The sequence below is a fragment of the Kogia breviceps genome, chromosome 16, assembly GCF_026419965.1.
Source record: "Kogia breviceps isolate mKogBre1 chromosome 16, mKogBre1 haplotype 1, whole genome shotgun sequence".
Lineage (NCBI taxonomy): Eukaryota > Metazoa > Chordata > Mammalia > Artiodactyla > Physeteridae > Kogia > Kogia breviceps.
In genome coordinates, this window is record NC_081325.1 from 15,116,818 (window position 1) to 15,128,835 (window position 12,018).

The following is a 12,018-nucleotide window of genomic DNA, read 5'->3' on the forward strand; positions in this document are numbered from 1 at the left end:
GTCATATCCATAAGGTTTATTTTAAAAAATTGTTAAAAACTAACCATACAGGAATATTAATATACTTAAAAAGTTTTTTCCCCAGGTTGAAGGAAAATACATTAGCAACATCTTCTAGACACCATCTTTATAAAAGTAAAACTTCTAGATGATGAAATGTACTACAGTAGATTCTATGGTTTATACTTTTAATCAAAGGATTGGAACTCATTCTCCCTACTGCCCTGTCCTCCAAATGTGGCAGTTATTATACTTAATGACATTCAATCGTGTTATACTAGCACAGAACCTTAAATAGAGTACGCACTGCATATTTACTAACAGAGCCAGTCTTTCTATCTGTTGTCACATAATTATTCTCGGTAAGCATGTGATTCTAAGTACAAATAGAAATACTACATCCCATGATTGTAAACATTCACCAAGAGCTTCCGGAGTACAGTGAGTAATAGCGGTGGCCCAAGGGTCAGTCAAATGTTCCTCACGCATTTGGATACTGCTGAGATTAAGAAATAAGTTTTGAAGGCAAATTATCACAAGCCTTACTTGTATTTCCGTAAGAAAGTAGTTCTGGATATATATGTTTTTAGTTGAAAACACCTGAAAGTCATTCTAAAGACTATATTAAGCACCATTGTCACTTACCTGAAATACACTGAGTTAAATTCAGCAGTACACGTGTGATCATTAATGTCAGAAGTTAAAAATAACGGCGGGTCTCGAGTTCCCTTTGGCGGATACATACGGAGCACGGATACTGAGCTCCAGTGATGCTAACAGGAACCGCTCTTGCACACCAAGGGTAGTAGCTCCCCCAAGGCCACACGCAACCCGTAAGTCTGAGGCACGACTATTACTTCTGTCAGAGGATGCTGTACAAGCAGATTTAAGGCTGTATTCGGCTATAAAGAGTTCAACCTCCTCTTTAGTATTCTTCTTACATAGATCGTATACACGATTCAAAATTTCATAGGGTGGGAGGTGAAAAGTCCCCAAATACTTTTGAAAATACTATTCTCCATACAATTTATTGTCAGCATATTTACAAAGGGGAATGTTCCTACTTAAAACCATTTTTAAAAAATGCAACCATGTTTTGTGAGCTCTTATCCCAATTTCCCCAGGATTATCCTCATCCTCATTTCCTGACTTTTGGCCAACTGCACATTTGTCAGATTGTTCACGGCAGTCCTCAGGCAATTCTCATGTTGCTCTGGAGGAGAATATGCATTTAAATGTATTCACTGCCACCCACTCTGGGACAGGCCTGGCTGCAAAGAAAACGGTGTTCCTGGTGTTGAAGGATAACTAGGAAACCCATCCGGCTGAGCTGGGTAGGTTTCCAGAGCTGAAGCTGAGTGGACCTGATGGAGAGATGAACACACAGGTTAGCAGAGTGCCAAATTCAACCAGGCCTGTACTTGCTTTGGCCTGTCCCACACGACAGGTATTTAAACAAGGAAAGAAAGTAAAAATGTTGGGGCAAGGGAAGTCTGTTCCGTCTCCTGAAATTTGTAAGAAACGTTCAAACTTCTTCAGATGCAGAGGTGCGTAGAAATGTCTTTAAGATGTTTAATATCCTTAAAAAATAATCAGCAGGTTTTCTAGAGAAAATTCGCCTTAATGGTCCATTATTTTAGCTTAAACTGTAGAAGACCAGCTAAAATTTCACTGTCACATCTAAAGATTCCATCTGTAAAATCCCCAAACTGAGATTTAAAAGTCTGTAAGCAGGAAAAACAATTCTTACAGATGCAGATATTCTACCACCTTTGTTACCCTTCTGAAGGAAAACAAGAATAATTTGAAGATTCTGGGAGAATTAATCATCAAATCTCCAGATGTTCTGCTAAGAGCCATTTTTTTGGCCAGTGCCGAAATATCACTATTTATCTGTATTGCAAGGTTATCACTACAGAAGCTATGTTACACGTTACCGTTCTATTTCCACCAGGCATTGCCTACTTACCTGCTGTAACAATGCTGACTGTGCGGCTGCATTATGCTGTAATTCCTGCAAGGATGATTGTGAAGGATTCTGGGAAAACCCGGGGATACCGGGGAGGGACAAGAGGCCTGGAAAAACAGAACTGCCTGCAGCTTGAAGTCCAGATGATAAGCTAAAACGATAGAAGAACAGGTCAAAACGCAAATAAGGGCACTTCCCTGGTGGTGCAGTGGTTAAGAATCTGCCTGCCAATGCAGGGGACACGGGTTCGAGCCCTGGTCCAGGACGATCCCACATGCCGCAGACCAACTAAGCCCGTGAGCCACAACTACTGAGCCTGCGCTCTAGAGCCCGCGTGCCACAACTGCTGAAGCCCGCGCGCCTAGGGCCGTGCTCCAAAACAAGAGAATTCCCTGCAATGAGAAGCCCGTGCACTGCAACGAAGAGTAGCCCCCACTCACCACAACTAGAGAAAGCCCGCGCGCAACAACAAAGACCCAATGCAATCAAATAAATAAATAAGTAAATTTAAGAAAAAAGGAAAAAATGCAGGTAAGACATAAAAGCTAGTGCTTCTATATTTGTCAAATACTATCTTAAGATGTTAAAAAAAAAATCTGTTCTCTGTTGGAACCATAAAAGTCAGCCACTCACTGATATAAAACTTTCCATTATAAAGTGTATTATTCTGAATTCAGTGAGTTTGTTTGCTGTTTTAAAATCAAGATAAAGTACCAAATACAAGTCCTAAAATTATCTGAGCAGGCATTGTTATTTTATATATTTATCTTAACATAAAACATTTTTCGAGCACCTAAGTGCCAACCCAGAAAAACAGAATTTCGCGCCACCAAACAACTGGATGCCGATTTTCATTTGAACAACTTCAAAACAAGAGCATGAACTAGTTATGTGAAGGATACTTTCCCCTCCAGACCATCCACCTACCCGGCTTGCGCAACCAGAGCGGAGTTGAAACTGGAACTAAAGGCGGAGGCGAACCCAGGAAGGACGGGAGCGGGCGACGGGGCAGTGGCGGCGCCGGTGGCAGGCGGCTGCAGCCCCGGGAACGAAGGCAGCGCGGGGGGCGCGCCGGAGACGGAGAAGCCGGGGTAGGAGGGAGCCGAGGCCGGCAGAGGTCCCTGCGCCACGGAGAAGAGCGAGGGCACGGCGGTGGGCAGGCTGAGTGGGAAGGCCGCCGCCGAGGCGGGCGCCGAGGGGCCGGGGGCGCAGGCGGGGGCGGACGAGGCGGGGGCTCCGAGGGGCGGGTGGGCAGCCTGGGCGAAGCCGCTGCTCAGCGAAGTGAAAGGGGGCAGAGCGCTGAAGACGGGGGCGATGGGCGTGGAGGAGCCGTGCGCGGGTAGCGGGAGGGCGGGCAGGGGGCTCGAGCCGCTCGGGGGGGCGCTCAGGCCCGGGAGGCCGGGCAGCGCGGGGGCGAGGCAGGACGGTAAACTGACGGGCACCGAGGCTGCCGTGTACGCCCGCCCCAGTGCCCCCGACAGGCCCAGCGCGCCTGGAGCGGGGGCGGGGGGCGCCGGGGGCGCCGGGCCCCTGAAGGCGGAGGGAGTGGGGCTCGCGGGCTCGGTCTTGATCACCACGGGCAGGCTGGTGGCGGCGGGTGTCGACGAGCCGGGCGCGTCTGCGTGACTCGCGAGCGGGCCGTGCAGCAGGGCGGCCGAGGAGCCGCAGCCGGCGGGCCCCGAGGCGGCGGCGGGCGCAGGCAGAGCGGGGGGCGTGGAAGCCGCGTTGGCCGCCGGAGAGGGCAGGCCCGGGAACAGGGCCAGTCCCGGCGTGGGGGCCCGTTGCGGGCCGTAGCCTTTGTTAGGCGCGGCCGCCGCAGAGTCGGAGCTCTGGTTAGTGAGGGAGGCGAGGGCAGCCAGCCCACTAGTAACGGGGCAGGGTAACGTGGAAGAGTTGATCAGGCTGGTATCATTTGACGTCAGAAAGCCTTTTAGAGCAGACAGAAGGGGGTGATTTACACCCAGGGGACAGGCAACGGTGGGAGCAGAGCCGCAGGCGATCACAGAAGGAGTCGGGTTGGACAGACCCTGGGAGGTCGGTGCTAAGGTCAAGGGGAGCCCGGCAAAAACCGACGGCAGTGAGGAGGAATCGAGGTTGCTGGTAGAAGCGGCAGTAGAGGTGGCAGCAAAGGGGAGGCTAGCGAAGGGGGCAGAAGCAGAAGCGAACGTTTCACTGGAGGCGGCGGTGGCCCGCGGTGTAGATGCGGCCTGAGGAGCTGGGGCTGGGGCGGCAGAAGGACCTGGCAGTGGAACGTGGCCAGAAAAAACGGAAGGAACAGGAGCAGATGTGGTGCTGTGCACAGAAGTCACCGGTGCAGCCAGCAAGGAAAGGGTTCTGATAACTGTTGGATTGGGCGTCGTTGGCTGAGGTGCATGAACAGCTGAGACCTGCCCCGGGAGCACAGGAAGGACGGTGTTCAGCAGGTTCATCCCAGAGAGGGCGGCAGCGGCCGATGCCGATGGATGATTTACTGCCTTGACCGGCGAAGCAGCAGGAACAGGAGTTGCCGCAGGTGTTGAAGGGTTAGAGCCATGAGGAGAAAAGAGCTGAGTTGCTGGGGTAGAAAATGCTGTGGCGGGAGAAAGAGAGGCAAGAATTTACCATCACGCTGAAATGTCAACTTTTAACTCAAAAGAAATGAATGAAAATTTTTGTAATATTAAACAAATGTCAAAGAAAATCAATGGCAGGTATAATAGGCTATTGCAACGTCGACATTGCTGGATTCCATCACCCTGATTTTAACCGGGGAGCCTCAGTTAGATCCAGCTGAGTTCTAGACTCTGCTCAGAATAGCCTTCCAATTCACAGTGAGGAAGCCTTGACAAGGGAGCAAATAAACTTCCCTTTCATAGTTCCCCATTTTTTCTTTAAAAAAATTCAAAGAATTTAACTGTGATTAGCATTGGTGTACTTCTACTTCTCTAAAACCACTTGTCTAGAGTAATAATACAAGTCATTTCCCCTCTTAAGAGCTTTCAGGACATCATTTCATCATTTTTAGAGGCATACAAGTCCATCTAGGATTCAGGCCATCTCTCCAGTATGCTTGGTTGCCACTCTGTGAGTTGAACTTAATATTCCAGATTATCAGTCTATCCAGTTTTTCCCCCAAGCATTCTCTCATATTGACTCCTCTACATATCTTAACTTGGGACTTTACTTGGCTGGTCCTAGGAGCTCCTTTAGCAGCAAAGGCCTTGTCTAATTCATCTTTAGAGTCTTCACGCCTAGCCCAGTGCATGGCATCTGTGTGTTTAATAAGTGTTTGCTGCACTAGATATATCATGATTACCTCAACTACAGTCCTCAAACCCATCCAAAGACTTATTCTCAAGACTTCTAGAGTTTGCTACAATACTTTCATTCTGATAAACTCTACAAATCATACAAGCATTTGGGGGATGATCTGGGTTTCCTCCCTGAATCAGTTTAATGAAAGTGTTGGCCTCTGATGATCCTGTTGGTGCCAAATGGAATGCTATACTCACATCGAAGTCTGTTCAGCTGTAAACAGAGAATATTCCTTTTGCAGGGATAATCAACTGAAAGACATTTTCATGGACTAAGACTTAAATTTTTAAATCTATGCAAAAGATTGGACATAAGGAAGCTGACATGGTCAATGGGACATAAGGAAGCTGACATGGTCAATGAAGCAGTGCACTGTGTTAATCTGGGTGGAGAAGGGACCATAGGACAAGAACAGAGGAAACCCGCATCTACATAATTCATTTGTACTAAGTGATGGCCAAAGGTGCCGCCTTGGGCTCAACAAATTTTACAGCTGTTTTAGAAAATAAATATGATAGGAGAATTGACAAATAGTAATATATAAATATATAAACGTCAAACTCAAAAAGATCTGTAGTTCATACCACAGTCATGTCATAAGCAGTTAATTTAGTATCAAGAAAGATAGCTATCAATTTAAATTTAGAGTATATATGAAAATGGACTTGTATCTTTGTATTCAATTTGTTTTACAAGAATTAGAAGCACAAGGAATATATGCCCAGTTTTGTGTGTGTAAATAATGTATCAAAAAATTATTTAGGGGCTTCCCTGGTGGTGCAGTGGTTGAGAATCTGCCTGCCAATGCAGGGGACACGGGTTCGAGCCCTGGTCTGGGAGGATCCCACATGCCGCGGAGCAACTGGGCTCGTGAGCCACAACTACTGAGCCTGCGCGACTGGAGCTTGTGCTCCGCAACAAGAGAGGCTGCGTCAGTGAGAGGCTCACACGCCGCGATGAAGAGTGGCCCCCGCTCGCCGCCGCACTAGAGAAAAGCCCACGCACAGAAGCGAAGACCCAACACAGCCAAAAATAAATAATTAATTAATTAATTTAAAAAATTATTTAGGTTAGCATTGGTTGGGAAACATTTGCGAATTCACTGTCCTTCGCGCTGAGGACCATGCAGTTAATGACAGATGGCAAGGTAAAACCAAGCTGTCCCACAGTGTTCTTTTATAGCAGCCTCTGTTGGAGATCTTTTGATATAATAACACAAAAGCTATGTACTATTAATCACAGTGCCTGCAGTTACAATGGAACACAATAAAAATGAATTCCTGAAAACCATACCAGGAGAAATATCACTTTCCTATCATCTAATTTGGTCGTTAACCATAAACCACTATGTGTTAGGTCCTGTGCTAAGCACTTTACACCCATCATTTCATTTGTCCTCACATAACCCCCTGAGATAGGCACTAACACCCCCATTTTTATAGATGGGCAATCTCAGCCCTGATGTGATTAAGCAACCTGTTAAAAGATCACTCAGCTATTAAGTGGTGTTCAAAGGATATAAAGTTTCAGTTATGCAAGATGAATAAGTTCTAGAGATCAGCTATACAACACTGTGCCTACAGTTAACAATACTGTATTATGTACTCAACAATTTGTTAAGAGGGTAGATCTCATTAAGTGAGACCTTGTCACAGTAATGATAATGATGATGATGATGATGATAAAAAGCTCATGCAGCTATGAAGTGGCAGAACCAAGATTTGAACCCAGGTCTATGAGACCCTCGCTCTTAAGCATTATACTAGTTTGTATTTATTTTTGTTTCTTAACATGGCTCAAAAAGGAAAAAATAAATCTTAATCATGCTAACGTAACATAGCAAAGGAAAACAAAGTGTGCTATTCCTAACAAAGGAATGACAAAGGAATAACTTATGACAATCTGCTGCTTCTCCTCAGAAACAAATCTTCTAATGAAGCTGAGCAGAAAGGCTGAAGTTTCCTGAATCTCTTTTTCATCGAAGCTACATAAGCTGCTCAAGGTTACAAAGCTGGGTGGTGCCAGAGCCAGGATCAAAAACTATATGTCCTGACATCTCAGTGTCCTTGCCACCCTGCTACGCTACCTCCTTAGAATCTACCAGCTAAAAAGCACTGTTTCGGCACATTCTTAGGGAACGGAATTCTCCCACCAAGACTCCTAACCATGCACCATAACGATTAGATTCATGTGCTACTTTGCTACAAAAGAACTGGTCCAGGTTTTGTCTCACACCAGAAAGCATCTCTTTCCTGATCACGCATTATCTTCAACAAGGGGGAGAATAAACTGTTACAGTGCTGCTGCCACCTGCAGGAACCATGGACCACGTCTCACCTTCCTCTTCCAATTCCACTTTCTGCTCTGGTGCCCTGTCTTCTTTTCTTAAATTAAATTCTTTCTTCTTTTCTTATATTAAACTACACTAACCCAAATACTTCTTGAAATAAGCAAGTCTAAAAGATATATCTGACATAGCATTTGTCAAAAAGGGTTTTTATCAAAAAGAAATTGTTTATATATTTTAAAAAATGAGGCTTCAACTATCACATAATATAAAGTGAATGCAGATATAATGCCACCTAGCACTTTTGATTGCTTGAAAGTTTTACAAACAGGATACAAAGGCATCTGGTTATTTTTAAATCCAGTGAGTATGCATTTCATGTTGTATGTATAAAATGTACCGCTATTAAGCCATTTTCAGCAAGTATCGATTAGTTAAATTTTTAACCAGGAACTTTCCCTAAAGCATAAAGATCACAAGTACATTCAACTCAAACTGATCTCAGTGAAAACAGAGCAGGCAGCCAGGACAGACATCAGTTATCTCTGGATCAAATTTGGTACTTACCTGGATTCTGTGTAGGTTTTGACTGATTGGAAAGGTCTTCACTCTCTATGTGAAAATAAATAAATAAATAAAAGTTGATTTCAAGCTTTAAACAAATTATTCACCATCATAATAATCAGAGACTGGGGTCAAAAAAAGAAAAATCCAGGATATGTACGTATACTGTGTTAGGAAAACAACATATGCCTATAGAAAAAGAAAGGAAATAAACAAAAACCCGAGCAGGAACTGCATGAAGCTCGCTAGGAAGATGAGCAGCTGACTCCCGCCGTCTCTCCCTAGCTGAGCAGGCTTTAAGCCAACACTGTTATTTTACAGATCTATTTAAGAAAGTTTCTGGGAAAGGTGATGGCCTGAGTGTGCCATCTAGGAGAAAGTGCAGCAGGAGGGCACTGAGGAACCACTGTCACTGGCTAGGCCGACAGTCACTGCTGGCCACCAGTGCCTACAACAGGGAGGAGGCCTGCAAGTGGAAGGTGGATGCTGAGGGCAGAATCTACTGCCGTCTGAGGAGCCAGTCTCACGAGCCATGTGGATCACAAAGCAAACTGAAAGGAAGTGGCTCTGCCTACTTGCTGTGCTCAGTTCTAGAAAAGACTCTACGCTAGGAGGTGTCAGGGAGAACTACCCTAGTTGAGTCTGACTTGAATCCTGTGAGAAGGACAACCTAAAGCACACTCCTCCCCACCCCCATTGGAAAGGACCTGTCTAACCAAACAGGTCAAAGATACCAATGGAAAAAAATGACCTTGCATGGCTTGCCAATAACTGCCCAAGAAACCAACAGTGTGACAGGCACAAGGTGCAAAGGGAACCCCCAAGCCCTGACACGGTGAGCAAAAATGATCACAGCTCGTTTAAGGGACTCAGTATAAATAAACGACTGAACAGATGGTGTCTATCAATGGAGAGTCCATGAAAGAAAGAAAAAAAGAACTCTAAAATCCTGTCATGCAGATTAGGAACATGTATACACAAAATACTGCAAGAAAATACTGCAAGCAGAGAAGGTGAAGACTTTAGATATAAAAATCTAACTCCAAATTAATAAATGCAAAGAATGATGAAGATTAGAAATAACATTGCTGAAAGCTAAATTACTTAGTTGAAAATAAACAAAAATTCCATTTAAAATGGCAAAAATACAAAAAAAAGGGTACCATAAATGAAGAGCTGAGAGACTTAAAATAAATACAGTGCAAAAGAAGAGTATTAGGAGAAAAAAAAAGAACAGATGAAAAAGCATTAATTGAAGAAATATAAGAACAAAATTGTCCTAAGCTTTAAAGACTTGAGTTTTCATATCCACAGAGCTTAAAGAGTTCCAGGAAAGATCAGCGCTAAGATCCACACCTAGACATCCAGGCGAAGTATCTGAACTCCAAGATTAAAGACATTTATGAACTCTGAAGATAAGGAATATTTTCTTTGTAAGCTTACAGAAAGAGACTACGGTTCTAATAAAGAAAAGAAAACGGGAACTGGGTTTCTCATCTACAATACTACACCATGCACCCTTTTTTGAAAAATCTACTTAGAGAAATTTTCTACTAGATGAAAATTAGAATGAGTATATGAGGACAGAGCATCATAGAAGAAACAGTTAAGAAGCCATGAGTTCAGAGGCACAGAAAGAAAAATGTATAGTAGCCCATCAAAACACACAAATTGATGAAAAAGGAGAGGGAGTAAGGAAGTCAATGGTGGAACGAAGGACAGCTGTTTTTAATTTCCGCACACTGACAACCATTAAGAATATGAAGGCAGTCACCAGTGATACTAAAGACAGAAATTCTAAGCTTGGGTAGGGACAAGGAAACAAAAGTTGTTTGCCCCGGTCCGGGAAGATCCCACATGCTGCGGAGTGGCTGGGCCCGAGCCATGGCCGCTGAGCCTGCGCGTCCGGAGCCTGTGCTCCGCAACGGGAGAGCCCACAACAGCGAGAGGCCTGCGTACCGCAAAAACAAACAAACAAACAAAAAAAATCCACAAAAAACTAGGATAAAAGAATAATAATGAGTACAAAAATAAAATGGAAGGACTAAGAACAAATATATAATTTTTAGGCTTATCAGAAATTCCTATTAAGTCTCTTCCCCACTGGTTTAAAAACTCAGATTCCAGCTATATATAATTTATAAAACAACTAAACAAACAAAACCCTAAAAAAAAGAAATGTGAAAATATACAGGCAAAACACTTTTGAAAAATGAAAACAAAAAGGAGTGAGGACACAATAAGGGTCAACACCCAATAAGGCCAGAGGGAAAAAAGTTATAGTAAAGTGTAAGTCAGCTGACATTTTATATCCAGAAAATTCAAGAGACTTTCAAGAAAAAAAATACTACAATAGGGAATCAGTAGTAAGTACCTAGAAATGAAATATCCATTTATAATTGTAACAAAAAACAAAAACAAACCCTCTAAAATCCCGAGACAAAAACCTAAGGCAAAGAACCTGTATGAAGAAAATTACAAAACCTTCTTGAAAGAAGCAGAAATTAACACAACATTGTAAATCAACCATAACTCAATTAAAATGCAAAAACAAAAAAAAACTTCTTACAAGGCCTGGGGGAAAAACACTACCATCTGACAGGATTTAAAGACATACATATGATTGAATGGTAAAACTTAATAATATCGTAAAAATGTCAAGTATCCCCAGATTACTATGTAACTATAAATACATAAATTCAACTCTTTTTAACTGCATAAAATGACCTGAAAGTTCAGATGGAAGAATCAATTTCCAAAGATGGATAAGTGTGAAAATACAGTGAGAGAAAGCTACCCTTATCACATGTCAGAATATACTATAAATCTGCTAATCAAATCAATATGGTATCATCACAACATAAAGTCACTAGATTGGAACAGAATAAAGAACCCAGTAGAGAGCCATGTGTGTAAATGAAAACTCAAGATAAATGTATTATTTCAAATCACCAGGGAAAACAGATTAGTGAATAAAGACTGCTGGCATGAACGGACTGACTACCATCTGAAAAAAAAAATTAAGATGAACCTCTATTTCACCCCTATGTGAAAATAAATTCCAGAGGGAGTAGGAATCTTACAAGGCCTAAATTACCTGGACTACCTAGGGTTAAGAATTTCTAAACTAAGGTAACTTGGTTCCAGCTTTTCTTTCACAGCCTCTATCTGTCAATGCAAAAATGTAAAACTCTAAGGGCAAGAGAGGTACCATCAACAAGGGCAAGAAATAAAATGACAAATTTTGGAAAAAATGTTTTGCAACTTTAGAGTACTCGGCTGCAAACAATGGAGCCACTCTGGCTAGAAAAAAAGAATTTATTAAACACTAGAAAGTAACTGTGAGTCTCTGGGAAGGGCAGAATTAAATTAAGACAGAACTTACTTTAAGTTCTATCCCTACCCTACACATATACAGAAATAAATGGCAAATGAATGTAAAGCTCTACATTTAAAAAGAATCACTACAACAGTAATTAGAGAATGTAGATGTCACAATGTTGAGATGGGAAAGGGTTTCCTGAACAAGACATAAAATTCAGGAGAGTCAAATAAACAATAATTGATCGAAATAAAAATTAAACTTTTGTAAAAGACAGACAAAAGGAGAAAGCAGCTAAATCAGCCGTATCAGATTGGCAAAAGTAAAAAAGAAAAAAAAAAAAGCCCCAAACTGATAATATCCCATTTTGAAAGGGTGTGAAGAAACCCTATGCTCACATACCCTCATTGGCAGGTATAAACAGGTGCAGTCTTTTTGGAAAACAATTTGACAAGATAGAGAAAAATATTTACACTTCATATCCCGTATTCCCAATGGGCCCAAAGAAAAAGGCGGAACTGGAATATGCTGGGGAGGTTCAGAGCTTCTGAGCACCTTCTTACAAGCCTTTCCTCCCCACGG

At 42.9% G+C, this 12,018-nt stretch overlaps 1 protein-coding gene across 2 annotated transcripts in view; it reads right to left on the minus strand.

The window, feature by feature from the left end:
- The window catches only part of PROSER1 (proline and serine rich 1), a 27,800-nt gene continuing 15,782 nt past the window's right edge, over positions 1 to 12,018 (minus strand). For both annotated transcript variants that reach the window (XM_059042131.2, XM_067016220.1), the window contains 4 exons: positions 8,118 to 8,162; positions 2,897 to 4,538; positions 1,970 to 2,120; positions 1 to 1,364 (listed from right to left, as the gene is read on the minus strand). In XM_059042131.2, coding sequence (XP_058898114.1) covers positions 1,242 to 1,364; positions 1,970 to 2,120; positions 2,897 to 4,538; positions 8,118 to 8,162 — 1,961 coding nt within the window. In that variant the 3' untranslated portion in view covers positions 1 to 1,241. The remainder of the gene's footprint in view (positions 1,365 to 1,969; positions 2,121 to 2,896; positions 4,539 to 8,117; positions 8,163 to 12,018) is intronic.